We start from the raw sequence: 20,803 nt of genomic DNA, 5'->3' as shown, positions 1-20,803 counted from the left end.
CAATTCGATATTGGTTTAATCTGCTTGTTTTCCTCTGTTCAATATTGCAGAAAAGGTTCAAATTTATTGTTGGTCTCTGTCGTGGTTGTCGAATTCTGTTTAAATTTCGAATTAAAATATTTTGTGAAATTAATAGTAAAACATTCAATATGGGAATCAATGCAAGATGCTGTATCAATTCATTTTCTTAATTAATAGCTTATTTGAGTGTAAATTTAGAATATGAATTTGTATTTCTGAAAATTAGAAATTAATTTTAACAAAAGATATTCATGGATTACTGAAAGATATCTAGAGAATTAAAAGGAATTTTTTGCTACCCTCCTAAAGAAAAATATTTATAGGAGCTGTTCCAATAAATAAATATTTTCAGTCTGTTTTAGCTTCACTCTTTGACTGGTTACAGAATTCTAGCTTCATTCTTTCGATTTAGCTTCATTCTTTGACTGGTAACAGAGTTTTTCATACAAAGCTATTAAAAATTAAGCAACACGTATACGGTTGATTTGTGAAAACTTCCGAATTTTTGAATTATTTTTAAAAATCGCAATTTTTTTTCCATTTAGCGCCTACGTGTCTCCTTTATTTCATTAATTATTCGAAAATATTGTAAAAAATTAATAAAAATTGTAATGATAAGCAATTACTATAATTTTTTTTTCAATATCTCTTAAACACGATAAAAATTTTTCTCATAAAATTTGAAATTGTTCGAATACAATTTTTAGCACATTGTATAATAAAATTTTTTTTTTGTGATAAAGCCTCACGTAATTTTATTGTACCTGTACATAATTCTATAATAACAGAATATCCAATTAAATTTAGAAAAAAAAAATAAAACAAAATCGCTCAAAGATATCTAAAGATACTTATAAATTTTGCGAAAACATTTTTAATTATACATATAACAATTGTACATACTTATTATATTTAGAAAGAAGTTACTAATATACGCGTAAATATAAATTAAAGGTATCGCAGGAATGAGAAAACCAATAAGAAATTATAAAAATTTTATAAATGTGCTTCACACGGTCGAGAACATACATATGTAGGTAATTTTGATTTAAATGTAAATAAAATTAATCGCATAGAACTAGAGAACACACTTATATAGCACCGAACACAAAAATTCAATACAGCAATTATTTATGTTAATAGCATAAATATGTAAAGTATAATCATCACTAAAGATTAACCATACACACAATAATGATTTGTTATTCATTCTAAATTCATACAACAACATTTACTTTAACAGTTTAGTGTGTAATTTAAATTAAATCGGAAAAATATTAATACGAAAAATAAAATTATATTTTTGTATAATGTCAATGAAAATTAATAAAATATAAATTAATGTGAAAATGTGATGATTTTCCTGTATAAAACGCCTCGCAAAATCAACGTTTATATAAAAAATAAGGTCAAAAATTATTCGGTCACTGCAACAAACTGAAAATTAAAATCAATTTATTAATTCAAAATGAGTGATTGTCATTGCAATCTTTATTTGAAATCCGAAGAACTTTTCATTTGCGATCAATTAGCTATTATTATATAATTATTATTCAAGAAGATGTAGGGATGATATTGGTATTAAATGAGTAATTATTAAATTTCAAAATTATTTTTTTATAAATTCAGTAAAATCGAGCTCAAATTGTAGTAAAATTGATTAAATTTTTTTTATTTAAGAACGTATATTTCTAATATGCTGAAATATATTACAAATATCAATAAGATTACGGGCCCATGAATGAAGTTAACTCTAAAGAACCAATAATTCAACTATAATGCTTTGAAGACCATTAAGGTCGAACTTCAAAACAGTTTGCAATGCAACCTCGACGTTCTCGTATAAATTTTACCTTCCTTAATGAAATTACAAAAAATAATTTTAAAGGGTGCCCTCAATTCCTGCAGTATTTTTGTGATCATGTATTATTAAGACACTAAATGTAATCAAAATCAGTAAATGAATAATTATTATTTACAGAAATAAACTAAGTACTTAGAACTTAGATCGTTTTTGAGCAAAATTCTAAAAAGCATAAAGCATTTCAAAATCACATCGCATTTCGTATTAAATTACCGGTATAAAATACTTTTGTAGCGCTATAATATTTCTTTTGCTCTTTAAACTTTATTCAACTTTATCGTAAATTTTAGTTCAATATTTTATTTTTGGAAAGTGCAATTGCATGAAGGTACTGTGCCACAGCTTTTGACTTTTAAAATTTTATTAAATTACAATTATTTTTTCTTCATGGTGGAATGTGTTAAGAATTTCAATTTTTTATAAAATAATAAAAATTAATTGTGTCAGATTTTTTAAGAAATTCAATTCATCGGATTTTTATTTTTGTAAAATCATGTAACTATTTGCAAGTTGTATAATTAAAAAATATATCACACAATATGTATTTATTACTACAAAATTTTTTCAACATTGTAAAGTAAATCGAAACGATGTGTCTAAAAACATTAGATTTGAATAATTAATAGAGCAAGCATAAGCTCAGCTTACAAACCAAAACATATTTACAGTTTACAATATTTTTTATTGGGAATTAATAATTATACACCAACAAACTAACAAACTACACCGTACTATAAAAAAACCCATCTACATATGCAAAAAAGCTACTAAACACATTTACGATAAAGTAGCTCACCTCTAAATCCAGTTATTCTAGACAAGTATCGAAAATGAAAAAAGAAAAATTGAAATTAAATAAAATTGAGAACTTAAAAATTAAGATAATTTTTAATAATTTTTTTTTCAAAATTCACCTATTTGCATATTATGTATGCATACGCACTCGCAATTGCGTACGATATACATAAGCTGTACTCTTTCAATATCTAAATATAATATGATTTAAATATATAAAATTAAAAAAAAAAACTTGAAATGAATATTAATACAAAGTCTAATAAAAACAAGGAATTGCAAAGTAACACCGAAAGTAAGAAAAAATCCAGCTTGAAGAAAATATTCTTCATCTTGATCTTCATTGCATGCACGCATAATATTGAATTTAAATATTTTTGTTCTTGATATTCAATTACGCAAAAAAAAACACAAAAATAACCGGATTCAAATGTTGGAATTTGTGTTCATTTCTTTAACACAAGAATAAATCGATGATCAATAATTAAAGCTTAATATAATTTTTTTATAATATGTACGCGACAAGTTAATAATTTTTCTATCTTATATAATTAATATTTTTAATAACACAAGAATTAAATATGTAAGAGAATTTGTGTAAATATTTATAGATAAAAAATTTAGAAGTGGTAAATAATTTTATTTTATTATTTAAGAAATTTCAAGAAATATTTGAAATTTTCTCATAAATTTAATTAAATTTTACTACCTACACAATATTTTTTCTCTTTAATATTATGCAAATGTGGAAAATATGGTGTAGTATTGAAATTCTCTCATCTATAATTTGTTCTCATCTATAAAATTACTTATAAATACTGAAAATATTCTGAGTAAATTATTGTTTAATAAAGTAATTTTAATTTATTTTATAATTTGATTTAATATGAAGTTTGTTTAATAATAATATTGTTTCTAAAAGCACATATTTTTTAGGTTAATACGCTGAATCGGCAGTAGCGTATCTTCTTTTGCTTTAATAAAGCTGTAGTTTCGAGCCCCACCCCGAATTATTCAACATGAATTTTCAATTATTATTAACCGTGTAATTATTTCAATTGATTGAATAAAATTAAAACTTGACGCAATACTCTAGAGTGAAGTTCAACGTCCTAAAGCTCTCACGTGCAATATGGGAACAAAAAACAAAAATTTGCATAACACAGCTAAGTATTTATTATTTATTATGTCCAAGTAGTAAATTTCAATTTCTGGATAGTAAATCCTACTGTATGTTCTGAAAATGTTTAATATTTCTGAAACTGTTTTTAATCAACTAATTTAAAATATTTAAGCCGGCTTCGTCACATATACGAAATTTAAGAATTATGATTATTAAGCTATATTTTTAGAAATCAAAAATAATATTTATGCGAGTTCGATTAAAAAAATTGTAAACTTTTGAGAAAATCTCCAAAATTGCTGCAATCCATCGAAATACTTTTATAGATATACTTAAATTACCGTAATATACGATTAGTATTTTTAAAAAATAAATATTGCACTGAATGAATAATGGCAAGTGCTGGAATCCTAATACTATTTCAAGTTTTATTTACTCGACTTTTATAAAAGGGCCCCACTATAAAATTAAATCCTCTCCTGTAAATTACAAATATTTAACAAAAAATCAATGCTCAATATTCAAATATTGTAAATCTATATTAATGCGGTACATTATTAATTTTTACGCAATTAAAATTATCGTTGCATTTTAGTACAATAAATTATAGTGTATATAGAAGAACCGCTCTTAGATTACTTAAATTTTATATGCCCATTTAAGGAAGTCTATGTATGTATTTTACATTTATGGTTATTTATATTTTATAATTATATGCACTACATACAAACCATACAAACATGTATAAATAAACTTTCATTTATTACAAAATAATCTAATGGTTTTACTACTAGAAAATTTTCTTTTATTATGCTAGAAAAAATTTCCAGTTTTATTTCTTTTAAAATAAAATATTTTAAAGAAAGCATCTTCAATATTGTATAGAACACAACATTTATATAGGATTTTATAATATTATTTATTAAAATCAACTAGATTAACAAGTATTTTCACTTACATGTGCACAATATTTAAATTATGCATACTTAGATAATGTGTGTGTAGTTTAATTTAAATAATATTGCAATTGAAATTTTTTTTTTGTTTTCTAAAGTATTTTTTAATCTGGCTTAAATTTGTTTTGCAAGTTGGATAACAAGAATAGTAATTAAATATAGAAAATGTTTTATAAGCTTAGTTGCGTATTAATTATTGATTTTGGTATAGATAACTAAGTATTAAGTAAAGGACAAGTTTTCAAATCTGTTTTAAGATGCAACAAGTTTAAAAATACAAAACTGTGCTTGCGAATTAATTAGAATAATAATTTACATTTTCGAATATCGATTTTGTTTTCATTTTAATTGACTAGAATGTGGTAATATTCGATAATTATAATTAAATTTTTTTTATATCTATTGCAACTTTGAAAGTAGTTGATTTTTACATTGTAAGGATAAATCTAAGGTAATTTGTTTATTTAAAGAATCTAGTTCTCCAACAAATACTTGAATTTGCTTTGGTATTTATAATTTAAGTTGGATATAAAATTATGCATAATTGTAAGAATTATATTAAATTAAGTAATGTGTTCTACAATCACATTACTTAATTTAATATAATTAATTTAATATATCACTTTTGTAATCAGATTGGAGTAAGTAGTACATTTATAAGGCCACTAATGTGTTACAAGTTTTGTGATATTATTGTTACTTTAAAGGATATCATGGCCGTATATAGCAGCCTTCCACAATTATGCTGATGAAAATTTTTCTAAACACAAATTTTTAATTCATAACTCTAGATATTCCAAATCTTTTGCATTTTTCCAAAAATTTAAAAATTATTTGAGCGAATAATATTGAGGGAATCAATTTGATTAACGTTCCAAGAACTATACAAGAAACAACTACTTCAATAAAAATACGAAAAAAATTAAAAAAATTTCATCATTCGTAGCAGAAATTGCTTTTGCGTAATCATACACAATTATTATAGATTTTCTATAGTCGACTTTCGACAGTCAATTTTTAGACAGAACTACACCATGAGCTTATCACAAGAACCTACTTTTTCATAATTTCATTTAAAATGTTTTCACATACCGTCGTACGTTACTTAATAATTCTTGCAGAAATGATGAATCTCCATTTTCCCATTAGTATATTGTCGGTTAATAAGCAGAGAGCATTAAGTGCATTTTTTGAGACTTCCAGTTATACATATGAATTAAGTCAGAAAAACATAATCTTTTTTGTTACAAAAAATCATACAAGTCTAGAATACTGTTTAGAAATTATAGATGCCAATCCAATTGCACTATAATTGATTACCTTTACGTTTTTACGATTTCTTCAAATTGAATTTATTAAAAACACAGTTTCTGACTTACTGCTTTCTTCTTCTTAATTGTGTGTTTTAAAATTAACAAATTCTCTATATTAAAATTCTTTAAATAATAATTTTAATTACAAAACAAACACAAAAAAATAATCGTTACAATTTTCTGGACAATTATTCTAGACGATTTCAACGTTGGGCGATCAAAATAAAAAAAAAGATTTATTATTGTATACCACCCAAAAAACCACAATATTCTTCATATTCTCACAGCATAAAATTAAGAATTAAATATTTGAATAATTAAAAACAACCTGGTAAATGCATGCAATTATAGGATTATGTAAAAAAATCAAAATCATATAGTATAATTACAATAAAATAACAAAAAAGAAGGAAAAATAATTATAATAAAACTCGCAATAAAATTCTTTACAACAAATTGGTCAAATGTACACCATCATATCATCTCGTCTCTTTAAAAATTAAAAGTGTACACAACGGGCACCATAAATTATCATTTTTTTTTAATGATGATATTAAAGTTTGTATATGTATACACTTATATAATCATTATTAAATTAAGTGACTAATATAAAAGTAGAAAAAAGAGAAATTATTTAGTTAATGAAAATTATGATGAGAATGGTATTTAAATTTATTCTTTAATTTTATTCTTCTCTAAATTTTTTTGGGAATCACCGATATTACGCCCGCCCCATAACATAATAGAATTAAAAGACATTTTTAATGTTAAACAATTAAAATAAATGCTATAGAGCTATAGTAAATTTGTGATGAATGAATAAAAGCGCATAGTGTAAAGGTTAAAAATCTTATAAGAAAAAAATTAAATTTGGTGGAATGTCTATGAGTTTTCAAGAACGAGAACAATAAAAAACAGATTATTATGACAATAAAAAAAATATTAGTAGCTATATGATTTTGTCACCATCCATTAAATTCACTTTGAAAAGGTAGATTAATGCCATTGACTTGAAAATTCAAAAAAAAATAGACAAAAATCCAAATGATTTACGATGATTTTTTTTTTACTAAACGATTTGAATTTTAATTTGAATATTTCACTTTTTCTTCCGAAAATTTTTAGACGAAGAGATTATTTTATAATTGTAGATGAATAAAAGTAAGGAACGTTTGTACAGCGTCGCTTTATTAAAATTATTTAAAAATCTTGTCTTGTTGAATTCATAAAATTTTTTTTTTCTATGTATGAAGGAAAAAAAATTTTCAATGATAGTGTAAAAATGAATTTGTTGTGTAACATTTTAATTACAGTAATTTGAAAATTACACATAAACATTTATTTTTTTTCCTTTTCGTAGTTGTCATTTAATTAAGGAAGCTTTCATTTTAATTTTGATGGGGTAATAAATTAAAAAATTTACATAAATAGGTACGGTACGGTGGGTACATTCGGTGGATTAGAAAAAATTTTCAATTAAAATATTCATTTTATTGAGCCTCACATATTTTTAACATTCTCATATTGGGAAAGTTTTTTGAAATATTTTTAATTTAATAAAAATTTGAAATTATTTTTTACAATTATTACCAACAATTGAGAGAATGAGCTATTAATAATCAAAAATTTCTAATTTCATATACAATATTGGGTGCTGTAAGCTTTAGATATGACTACTAGATTTTTACTGATTTTAAGCAAAAAATATGATAGTAGAATAATGATTGTTGGTCTTAAATTCTTAAAGAAATTTATAAATGTAAAATTGTTAAATTAAATAAATTTTAAGAAGCCCAAGAAATAATCTACTATAATTTTAAAATTTTAGGTTTTTCAGAATAATAATTTAAAAAAATTGGATTATAAAAATAAAAGTTAAGTAGTTCTATTAAACTTATGAATTTTAATAAATTGTGAAATAATAAATTTAAAAAATTTCTTCTAAATATTTCAATAAAAAGCCTTATAAAACCTACGATTCGGTAAAGTTTTAAAAATTTAACTAATTTTAAACAATTTATAAAAAGAGAAAATTTTTTTCTTATACTTTTTAATAATTTCCGCAGAATATCGTAAAATTCCATAAATTTTCAATGATGCAATATTTTAATTTTTAAAAATATTTAATTTGCTTACAACAAATTCAGTTCACGTGAACAATTCACGAATATTTTCGAATAGTGCGAAATTCTTAAATTTTTTTTTCTGAAGATCAATTTTAAAATTATTTTAAAACCATCAATAATTGATACCTAATTATATCTATATAATTTGTTGTTAATTAATTATTTTCAACAATAATCCGATAGGTATAATAATTAGATATATGAGATCTATCATTAATTCTAAAACAAATAATTCAATGAATATTGAAAATAACTAAATGGGCGAGATCTGATTCAAGAATATTGTATTATAAAATCCAGATTAAATATTCAAGTCCTTTGTATGAAATCCTGATAAAATCAAAAATAATTTTTGGAATTACTGTCCATTAATTTCATTTAGTTAATTTGGTTTAGTAAATTCTTTTACAGTGGCTTAGTAATCATATAATATAAAACGAATTTATAAATCCGAATATTATCATGTATAGCTCTTCCAATTAGTAAAACCAAAAATATCAAGAGATTTTTTATAATTACTTTAATAAAAAAAAATTTAATTTTAAATTTATAATTTTAGAAAAAAAAAATTATTATTGAATTTTTTGACTTACTTGTAAAATTTCACTGAAACTTTTTTCACTAATTTTGCAAATAAAAATTCTTGTATATAAAAAATCACTCTGGATGCACAAGAAATTTCCGTTTTTAATAATTTCTTTAAAAAAATATTTTTCTTTAATTTTCAATTCACCAAAAAATTAATTAAATTTTAATTTTTTTCCTTTTTTTTCTTTGTATTCTGTTAATAAATATAATTCCAAAAATTGGTAAATATTGTTAATTATTTCAAAAATTTCTTCTTCGACACTAAATGTCCTTGAATTAATTTTATTTTTTTTTTTTCAAAAATTTTCTTTAATTATCCAAAATAATTTTATTATTCTCTTATTTTTTTTTATTTTTTTCAGAAAAATAATTAAAAATCCCGAGAATTCCGTGTGTATTATCTTAATATTTTTAGAGCAGATAGACAAAGTTAAAAGGCACAAGGATAATTTTATTTTTTTAATTATTTTTTAAATCCTTGGTCAGTATTTTTTTTTTATATTTATTAAAATATTTAAATAACTTCCTTGAAGCAAAAAAAATTAATTTTACACTCTGGTATTTTTTGTTTTTTTTTTATTAAATTATCATATATACGTTTAGAAAGAAACGAACTTGACCGTGGTAAGGTCGCCGAAGAACTAAAGCATATTTGAAGGTAATCAGTTGTTATATAAGTTTAAAATATTTTATTTTCTTCTTTTCAGTACAAAAAAAAAAAAAACTTTAAGAAACTTAAGAAGTAAAATAAAAAAGGAAAAACGAAAAAATTGCGGTGTACTGTAAAATTTACAGAGAGACAAACATACATTTTCGATATTTCTGTTATATTACCTACCATAGTCATCATCGTTTTTACGATCATCAATATCAGCATCATCATTATTGTCATCATGAGAGCGTATATTCCATATTCCAATTTTCTATGCAAGACAGTACAAATTTAATTTTTTTTTATTTTATTTCTTTTTTTTTTTGTTGTTCTTTTATTTTCTTCTTTTACTTTACTCATTTCTTATGGTAAGTAACTTTCTTTAACTTCTTTTTCGGTTTTATTTTGTACGTTTGTATGTATACCGAACTTTTCTTTTTCTACTTGTTTTAATTCGATTTCTGAGACAAATTTTTACGAATATCTTCTCAATTCCAAATGTTTCATGCTTTTATGCTTATAGTATTCTATAGTTTCAACAAAGACAGAAAAATTTCAAAAAAATTCAGCCACCTTTAAGATGAAAAATTTCTAAATTTCCGAGATGAATTTTTTTCTTCAACTTTAATTTTTACAATAATTAATTTACCATACATAAATTCACCATTAAAATCATACCAAAAATTATACGATGAAATCCAAAATAATGCAACATTCTCTCAAATGATGAAAACCAAGAAAACAAGAATTAATAAAACTTAAAAATCAACACAAAATTTATGAAAAATACGAACAGGTGATAAGAATTTCCCTATATAAAAATATGAAAAAGCCGCAAAGAGAAAATCTCTTGCAACTCCAAAAAAAAAGTCATTGATTCTGTTTTTTTATTATTCATCATTACCATAAAAATACCAAAAGGTAAAACAACAGAATAGCGAAAAGAAATATGTACAAAGAAAAATAAAAAGAAAAAAAAATTTTTTCCATAAAATCTCATGTGAACTCATATATTATTCAGTTATAATACTTGAGTTTAACGTGCACCGCCAAGAGTAAAATATTTTTTAAACTTGACCATGGCATTGATCGTGACACTAACCATATTTAGTAAATAGTATTGTATATGGATAATAATCCCACCAATAAGTTTATGTGAGAAAATTCACCACACCATAAACTTTCTTTTATAATTCTCATTCTCAATGAGAATTGAGAAATGATTTTAAGTCTTCTAATTCTGCCAACAATAATTATTTTACTACAATTACCTTATTATTTATTATCTCCGTTTCCGTATCACAGAGATCTCAAATCTTATTAAAAAAATGTGGGGAATAAAATTTATTATTCTCTTATTATAAAGTTAACGAAGAAAAACAAAAATTTTAATATTTTCAAAGTTTCGTTCTAAAAAATGGAAATGAAACACAAAAAAAAGTTAAAGAGAAAGAATAGGTTAAAAAAAGAAAATATATAAAGAGAGAAAGAATGAAAGAGAGATAAAAAGATAAAAACAAGTTCAATGAACGGTAATTTTAGAGTTCAATATTCTTTTCATCATGTCAAAATGCATTTCAAATTAAGTAAACGGCATTGTTGCGTGGGTGGTTGTTTTATAGTTGGGGAAATTTTTATATGAAAAAAAAAAAATTCACCAAAAACACGATAAATTTTTTTATTTATTTCACCATTCTAAATATTTATAAAGAGAATTTAAAAAATTTTTTAATATTTTTTTTATCGTTAGTGACGTTAGTATTCTACTTTAATTATTTATTCTCTATTTTCTCTATTATTTTGAGTTTTTAAAGAGCAAATTTAATATTTTTCAACTCAGATTTTTTTCTTAATTTTTTCACTACATCTTTGATTTGTTTTCGTGAAATTTAATATACAAAACAAGAAGTAAATAGAAAAATTAAAAAAAAAAATAAATAAAAAGCGTTATTCGATATCGAAGATCAAGTAACAGTTGCAGCGGTATCCAATTAACTTGAATGGAATGCATAACAATGGTAATTTACCAATGAAATATAAACTAACGTAAAATCTAGTTAACGTGTAAACATTTTTCTTAATTGTTTTAAAAACAAAAAACAAAATGGAAAAGATGAATATTATTATTTGATATTTAAATATTTTTAAGAAGAATTAAGCGAAAATGAAAATTAAATTATAAAGTTTAAGAAAGAAATTTTGGAAAATAATTTTGTATTTATAAAAATTTTTAGACTACAGTCGAATAAAACTATAGTGTTTTCCTCCCCCAACCCTGTACTTCTGCTTAGGGTTCAAGGTGAAATGCAGGATATCACTACATTCTGCTCAAATAATAATTTATCTCTCAAATAAAATTAGTATCAAAAAGTTGTACGTACAATATAGAAATAATTTAAAGGAAATGCTGCAAACGTACAGCATATGTAAAATAAAATTTATGATTATTTGCTGCAAATTAAAACTGTCGAATTTCGAATTTTCTTTTTATTTGAAAATTTCAAGTTGAAAACTTTCAAATTCAAAATTCTTAAATGTGAAATAAATTGTGAATGCTGCATGCAAAGTATTCCTTGTTACAATATTGTACTATACAGGTGTATGTTGACAACTTTTTGAAGAAAGAATATTCGATATTCAACTGTCAAACCCATATTATAAAATTTTTCTATTTAATATCGTATTCTGTCGATATATCGTAAAGATGCATATCGTATTCTGTCCGGCCGCAGTTTTCACCACTAATGTAGCCAACATTCTAAACATCAAGAACGATTTTGTGGTATCTACGACTGTACTCTCCAATAGTTTGGATTCTAGACGGTTCTCTGATCTACATTGTTACAAGACCTGTTTTGATTTCTTTTTTACTAAAATAAATTATAATATAAGACCAACTTAAACAGTTAAATATAAGAATACATGCATAAGTTGATTGAGTTCTGTAATTATCTTAATCTTAGATTTATTATTAAAAAAATTTCAAAAATTTATTGCAATTGTAAAATTTCCCGCCTTAAAATTTCCTTTCTAAATTGTGATGGTGGAAATTATTTAATTATAAAATTAAATTTAGATGATATAAAAATAGTTTTAAAGAATTTCAATATTGTGCCACAATTTTCCATAATAAAAATATTCCATATTTGATCATCACAGTTTTTATTTGTTGCTTTCTTTACTTGATTGGAATTTTCAAACCTCTAGATATTAAAATTTTTCTCAATTTTTTTTTTTTTGTTATTAATGTCATAAATATTAATAATTTTATTCATTAGCTCCGAAAAAAAAAAATTACTTGTACAATTAAAATTTTACCAAAAGGCAACAATATTTTTGTTAAAAAATAAAAGTTGTTTTTTATTTTCATTTTTATTCTTAAATAATAAAAAAATACTTTCTATTTTTTTTTCTTATTTTTTTTTTTTTGGTTAGTGATGACACACAATATGGGAATCTTTGAAAGTTCGCTTTTGTTTCATTTAAAAAAGATAAAATTAACAAATTATCAAGATAGATATGGGTTGATGTTTAATAATTATTATTACTGTTATAATATTGTTAAACTAAAAACTAATGTCTTTTGAGAGAAAGAAAATGAAAATGTTAAGCTTTCAAAAAATATTTCTTTTCTATATTTAATTATTTTATCTATGGAATATGATTTACAAGAATAATGAAATTTAATAAAACTGTCATTTAGGGTTGATAATTTGCAAATTAATTTTTTTTTTTGAGTGTAGCGTTATTTGCGATAATTATGTGGAGAAAGTTTATGATAACAAAGAAATAATTAACATAAATGAGAAATTGTCAATTTTGACATTTTAACGAAAAGGGTTTTTGTGGTTTCAATTTAAAAAATTTTTAAAACGAATTTAGTTAAAATTGACGTTAATTATTTTTGTAATTGGTCTTAGAATTTATAAACAGAAAAATGTCAACTATGTTTCATTTTTAATTAGTCATCAAAAGTTTTCCTAACCTAGTTCGCAATAAATGTGCAGGAAATTAATGGGATTTTATGAAACTATTGCTTTTCAAATTCAATTTTGTGTTCTGTAAAAGAAAAACTCAATAAAGAGGTAGTTAGCTAAGCTAATCTGCATATAAGAATAATTGAATCTGCAGTAACCAGTGCAAGCATCATCTGAAAAATGGCTTTATTTGTTACATTAAGTAAAACGTTCTTATATTAAATATAATTCTTCATAAAAAATCAGTTGTACATTAAAAAAATGCAATTAAAATTCAAAAATGAGAATCACCTGCATTAGCAATTAAAATTGAAGTTTAACATGCGAAATAGTGGTATTTGTGACTTTTGCAATTTATTGTTTTGTATAAATACGAGGCAGAAAAGTAGACAATTCATATGGAAATAAGCGTAATATTGGAGCGATGGTCGTAATGGAATCGATTAGTTTTGGAATTTTCTATATGCCAACCGAAAATCTATCCACCAGTTTCCCCTTGTCAAATAGTTTGTTGGAATGTTTCTTTTACGACGACTCAAAGCAGTTTTCATAAAAAATTTTCCATATATCATATGGGATTCTTCTCCAAAAGAGAATGTTCCATTTTTCTTTGAAATTTCTTTGTCTGGGAATAACACAACACAATTATTCACAAAAATTGGTCACACGTTGATCCTATTACAACATCTGTTTACTGCATTTTTATCATTCAGTTGCATGAAACTATTTGAACGAATGTAAAAGTAATTCGTTTCTAGTCATAATCTCCTAAAAGTTTCTTGGCCTGCCGCAGACCCGAAAGATTTTTTCAGTGCTCCGGCCGAGTTCTTTCTGATTCTTTTCTTAGCTCCAAATGAACAGTATTTGGTCCGATTCCGCAGAAGGGCTCCGGGCCAAGAAGAAGTGTCACATGTCCAGGCACTCATTACAGTGTCACTCGGTTGCATCTACCCGATTTGTTAAGCTTCTCAAGACAGCTACACACTAGCCAGAAGGATACGGAAAATAAATTCAGGGCTCTGATGACAGAATAACTGTCCGACATGATCAAGATTTCTTGTTTTCGGTATCTTCTTTCAAGGTAGATAATCGAGGAGTCATACCTGAAATACGCTGGGATACGTCAATAGCGAGTAATCCAACCGGGTAATGCTTGAAATCGCTCGCTCTAGTTCTGAATTCATAACTATATTTGTACGCGATGATAACAAGCTTTAATATTTTCTTCTTCATCAATAAAATAAAGTGAGGTCTTAAGATTAAATGAAATTCAATTACAATGTTTTATTATTTTTAATTAGAAATTTTGAATTCAATTTTAAATTTTTCACAATTCTTTAATAATTTATGTATAAGCTTATGTATTTTAAACTTATATTTAACACCTATATCGTAATTATTAATAAGAAACAAAAAATTAATTTTTTAACCATACTCTCATCAAAAACTCTAATTTAAGCGATATTTATTTTATTGGTTTTTTCACACATTCTAGTTATGAAAATTAAAACTTCAATTAGAAATTCATTTAGAAAAATTATGCTTTTAAGGAAAAATTAGATCAAATAGAAAAATAGAAATTCATTTTCATTGTTAAATTCAATCATATTTAAAAAAATTTTTAAAATTAAATCAAAAGTAGAAAATCAACATTAACTTTCAATAAATAACTTCTAATAATTCTCATGTGAGATCTTCTTATTATAATAATTTCAATTATATACTAAATAACTCGTTAAAGCAATTGAAATATACAAAGAAAAGAAGAAATAATTTTTCGTACGTGACATAATTTTGTTGTATCCGTAGGAAAGTGCTCCAATTTGAAATAAATAATGTACTTAAACCGCAATGAAAGACAAATGTCTACGCGTTTATATTGAATGAATTAAGGTTAAAAAAAATAATAATGAATTTTTTAAGAATTCTTGTTTAAATTTACTTGGAACCATAAACTTAGCTTTATAATTTGAAGTTATAACCTCATATTAGAAGTTTAAATTTGAGCTATTCAAATATAGACTTTTGAGGTGTCCATTAATTTTATTACCTATTGTACTTAATGAATACTTGAAAGAATAAAGAAAAAGGAATCCTTATGAATGAGATCTCAATAAGTGTAACACTTAAGGTATTGAGTCGTTAAGGAGATATTGTACCAAAACTAATTCCGAATGATATCCTTGATAATGTATGGTTGAATATGATAAGCAGTTGTAGGAATGTTGTAGATAACTTAGGGTGTTTAACGGAAGACATTTCTATTCTACACTCTGGTACTTCAAAAATAGTGATGCTTATCAGTTATCTCACAGGAGATAATGTCATTCTCTTAATTACTGAATCAGGACTTTAACTCATAAATACTTTAGCTTCCTTACCTTTCCCTAAAAATGAAAGAAAAATCCACCAAAGCAGAAAATTGTCTGTAAAATTTTCTATATATTTTCCAATGTATTACATATACAATTGGCGTTGCAAACTGAATTACAACAGTTTAACATTATTTACTCTAACCGGCATGTAATAAATATTTAATAGGAACATAAAATTTTAAACGCTCTAAATGCAATGTGTAAGTTCAGAACATGTATATATGAAACACAAATACGATACACAATAATATTATATACAGTTTCTTCTAAAGTCACTGTTATGATTGATTGACAACCTAAATTGTACACCTGTATCATATTCATTTTCACTCAATAATACGACACCGCAGTATATATGCAATTATTCAACTATATTTAATTCATTAAAGTATAATTGCGTTCTATTGCAGTCACACGCATTTTATATTCGTTTTATGTTACTTGTTATATATTATGCTGTTATACAGTATAAAACTTTAAATTAAATGGCAATAAAAGAGTTTATTAAACATTATTATTTTATATAGAGGTAAGATAAGCAATATAGTAGAATCGTGTACATATCTATATGAATTTATATGTTACAAGAATAATATTATAAAAATCATTACTTATCAATTATCTATGTGAGTAATTTTTAAAATGCATCCCAAGATAGGAATTTCATGCATTACTTTTGCATTATATACATACTTAGTTTATTTAATTCTAATTTATTGGTGTTGGTCTAATGTTTAGAGTAACCGTAAGTGTGCCAGTATCGTATATTGTAAACTATGCGATTGATAAATTTAGTGGGTTAGCTAGCATGCAGTAATATTTAGATTTTTTAAATAAGCGGATGTTCATTGAATCACGGTAATACTTGCACCAATACAAGCCGAGCATTCCATAAGGGTACTACGTATACATCTTATATACTACGTATAAGGTAAACAAAAAACAAAATTCTCGGTATATGAGGTCAATAGTGAACTCATTAAGCATATAAAGCTTCTATTGTGTAGCTCTTATACTTTAGATTTTATTGATATCTAAATAAACACCTGATTTTGTGACTCTCTGATCCTGATTTCAAAATCGCATTGATGATCATTTAAATTCTTAGGGTACTTTTTGATGTCCTTGAAGGCTAAATTTCTCCCGGATAGCTAGTATTAGTACCAAAACAACAAAAAAAAATTGAAAAATTTGAAACTTTTACGCCCAAGGTTCTTAAACTAATCGACTTTCACAATTTACTAGAGGTATGAAAATTCATGTAGGGATCCTGTTTATAATAATTACATTATATTTGATACAGTTTTTCTTTCAAATAGAAAAAATCGCGAAACTCTAGTTAATTTATAACGATCGGTAAGCTCATCTTTAATATTTTTTCCATCTTAAAAATTCCTTTTATTTACTTAATGCCGACATTTTATTTGGACTAATGTTCTTGTATTAATATGCCATATCAAATAATTGTTTTATTTATGAGATTTTAAATTTTCTTGTCTTACTTTGAATTTTCACCTGTTGCTGGAACATGATTCGTATGAAGTTGATTCCTGTCGTGATGTTTTGTTTTTATTTTATTTGTTGAATTTCAAATAGATTTTACATTATTTCTTTTCAGATGAGTACAGAAAACCAATTATATACATTTAATGAGAATCATCCGTATGGTGAGGTCAAATTAAAAAAAATAAAATACTCATTGATAAGCAGAGAAAAAAAAGTGCTTAATTTCATCTTTTAGAGATTCGTATTAAGCATTGGACATTTAGTCCAGGACGATTTTATTTTTATGGAAATGTAAAAGCAATGTAAGAGTTAACTGAAGGAAAATGAAAAGTGCCAAATATCCGTTTAGCCAAAATATGTGAATGAATTCATTTATTCGAAGCAGAGATACAGTAGATAAGATTTTATCAGTGAAGATTATCTTAATTTACTTAAAATTTTGTTATGCCCTAAGTTTAGGTTAAGGATTAAAACTATACAAGATTGCGAATAGTAATATTATTTGTTGAGAGTTAGTTCGCTATTTCCAATGTCATTTGGGCTCAAAATTCGCAGAATTTCCGCATCGTAATCTTCAATTTTTTTTGCGTTAAAAAACTCATAACCTGCCTAACGTATTTTGAACGCAATGTTTTTACTGCGAGATTCGCGAGGATCTTGAGAACAGTTTTTTTAAATAGATAAACCATGAAAACAAGTTTTCTTTCTGTTTGCTAATAGCTAACACAACGACTGAATCGGGATTCGAATTAGATGATTTTCTAATTGTTCTATTTTATCATTTTACTTTCCAAAAATTGATTTACAACAATGTTATAATTAACATTGTTGTAAATCAATTATGTTGTTGCATGTTAATTAACATAAACTTGTTCTTGTTGTAAAAGAATCTAATCAAAATTTTTTCACTGTAAAAAAATAATTATTTTAAATGCACTTATAATGCACTAAAAATAATAACATGTACTACTGTTACAAAAAATGTTGATAGTGTTTAAGTATTAAGCGACATTTTAATTATACATGCTTTTGCAAAAGCTTGACTTTAACGTCAACCATCATGTAAACATAGCAGTATCTATACCTTCAATTAAATTTCGGAAGTTGGAAAAGTAATAGGTATTTTTTTTTATTAAAATGAAATATTTAAAAATTAATCTCAGTAGAAAACTATTATGAATTTCAAAAATATTTTTATTTAGTAACAAGCTATTTACATAAAAATTTTAAATGTGTTACGTAAGAACACTTGATAAAATATGCCGGAAATTTTATACTCTTAGAAGGAACTTCTTACTACCTAAAAATGTTAAGGAAACTAAGATTTCAAAAATAACAAATATTTTAATTTTATGTAACAACCAAATTTACGCTGTTTCCGAAGGTATTGTACTTGCACTTCTCACTAGCACTTACCGAAAATATTGCAGTACGCACTATTTATTACACTTCAGTATTTTCCGAACTGAAAATTTGTGATAGTCAATAAATTTTTCGGAATTGAATAAGTGTTACATGAGTGCATATTTTTATAGCATTTGCATGAGTCTTTATTTCTCAAACAAATTAATATATACCCGTTTGGTTACAAATCCTGAACCAATTATGGAAAGTTCGTTATAATCACGATTTTTAAGTATATTTAGAAAAAAATGCTACAAAAAACTCTAAAAATTTGTTCACAATATTAAAAACAGTTGATTGTGGAACTTTAGTAAATATAGCAGCTACTCTGTAAGAAGAATCACTCCCAAACCAAAGTAAAAACACAAACGCTTCCAATACATTATCTCAATCATAATTTTTTGAACCTAGTTCGCATACCAATCTTCTAGCCGTTGAATAAGTGAGTCTTAAATGTCTTCTACACTTGCTGTTCCATTTCTTATGTTTCTGAACAATCTTCTTTGTGCAAGCTATAATATAGATAAAATAAAAACACGTAATATTTATTTATTAGGTAACAATTACAACCTTATTAAAATTTAATCTAACTATATGATTAATTTATTGGCAGTCATCTAAAAATACACGAATCATATTTTTAACATTATTATTTGAATTGCTCACTTTGTTATTTACTTCAACTTCTAGTCAACATTAAATATTGAGTCTCTAGTGTGAGTCAACATTAAATATTTGAAATGTAATATATAAAGTGATAAATGCAATGAGGTCCGGCCATATTAGACACTATTCGAAATTTTCGGAAAGAAATAGTGCGGTCTATAGGTTTTAAAATTCTTCCACAAACTTTAATTTTAAATTACTCTAGAAAGTTTAATAATTAAACTATGTTATGCCGACATTTTTACTAAACACAAACAAATGTCGAACAAGAATTTTAAAAGAATTAAATATTAAAATAAATAAACCGGAAGATGAAAAATATTTCTTGCTCAAACAATATTTTTCTGTTCTTCAAAAAATTCACATAGAGTTCAAAGACTTTTTCTCAAATTATAAGTGTCTCCCAAAAAAAAAATCCTCAAGAATCTTCTTCTCTAAAAATTTATTAATCATGTGGAAATTGACATTTTTCTAATTAATTTAAATTTAGTTCAAATTTTTGTTCTTTGCTTTCTCAAACTAAATTTATAATTAGAACTAAAAAAAATTAATATAATCATATTTTTACTGTTTGTAAACCCGTTACAATAATAATATGTTTGGCAACATTTTACACTATGATTAAAATAGAAAAAATTACCCAAATTTATTTTTTATATTTAAGAAATTTAGAATTTCTTATGTTTAAATAAATATGCTATTTGCTTATACTAATTAAATTCAATTTTAGGGAAATCTTTTTTTTTTGTTTGTAAATAAAGACCCTCTTCAAAATTGTGTTTCTCAAAATATTAAGAAAAAAAAAAAAAATTATACCTTATCATTATGTATAGATCCGGAAAACTTCAATGAACTTGCATACTCATTCGGCTCCCCTTTTTCTATACAAATTTGTTTTTGTTTTTTTTAGTTTTTCTTTTCTATTTAGAAATTTAAATATGTGTGCAGGTATGTACATACATAAGTATATAATTTTCTTTTTTTATTTTCTTATTTTTTAATTTTTAGTTTTTTTTTTTTTGATTATACTTCAATTCAATTTGAATATGAATAAATTATTTATATGAAAGGTTTAAACCAAAAATAGCTGTCCATGAAACTTCCTTTAATGGGTGTAACATAACAACATTATAGATTCATTGTTATAAACAAAGAAAATTGAATTGAATCACAAAAAAAAACAAAAAAAATAGCAAAAATAAAACAAGAGAAAAAAAAACATGTAACCCATCTATACTAGAAAACTGAAAAAAAAAAAAGAGAAAAATCTTTATGGTGGTCCAAGTTCTCTCCACAACAAAAATATACACAAAAAAAAAAAAAAACAAAATTAGCATTAAAGAAGATCAAAATTTTAGTACTCTTATCTATAGTACTTTAAAAGTATTTAAAATAAACAATAAATGTGCGGGTTTTAAATAGCCAAATCCCCTGTTA

The 20,803-nt window shown here is 24.3% G+C and overlaps 1 protein-coding gene across 1 annotated transcript in view; it reads right to left on the bottom strand.

The window, feature by feature from the left end:
* Positions 1–9,798, bottom strand: part of LOC129607042 (uncharacterized) — a 154,032-nt gene extending 144,234 nt beyond the window's left edge. The window contains exons 1-2 of the mRNA XM_055517736.1: positions 9,790–9,798; positions 9,621–9,709 (exon numbers count right to left, since the gene is read on the bottom strand). Coding sequence (XP_055373711.1) covers positions 9,621–9,709; positions 9,790–9,798 — 98 coding nt within the window. The remainder of the gene's footprint in view (positions 1–9,620; positions 9,710–9,789) is intronic.
* Between the last annotated feature and the right edge of the window lie 11,005 nt (positions 9,799–20,803).

Source organism: Condylostylus longicornis, unplaced genomic scaffold (assembly GCF_029603195.1).
Source record: "Condylostylus longicornis isolate FDR11 unplaced genomic scaffold, ASM2960319v2 ptg000026l, whole genome shotgun sequence".
Taxonomy (NCBI): Eukaryota; Metazoa; Arthropoda; class Insecta; order Diptera; family Dolichopodidae; genus Condylostylus; species Condylostylus longicornis.
This window is presented reverse-complemented; position numbering and strand designations above follow the sequence as displayed.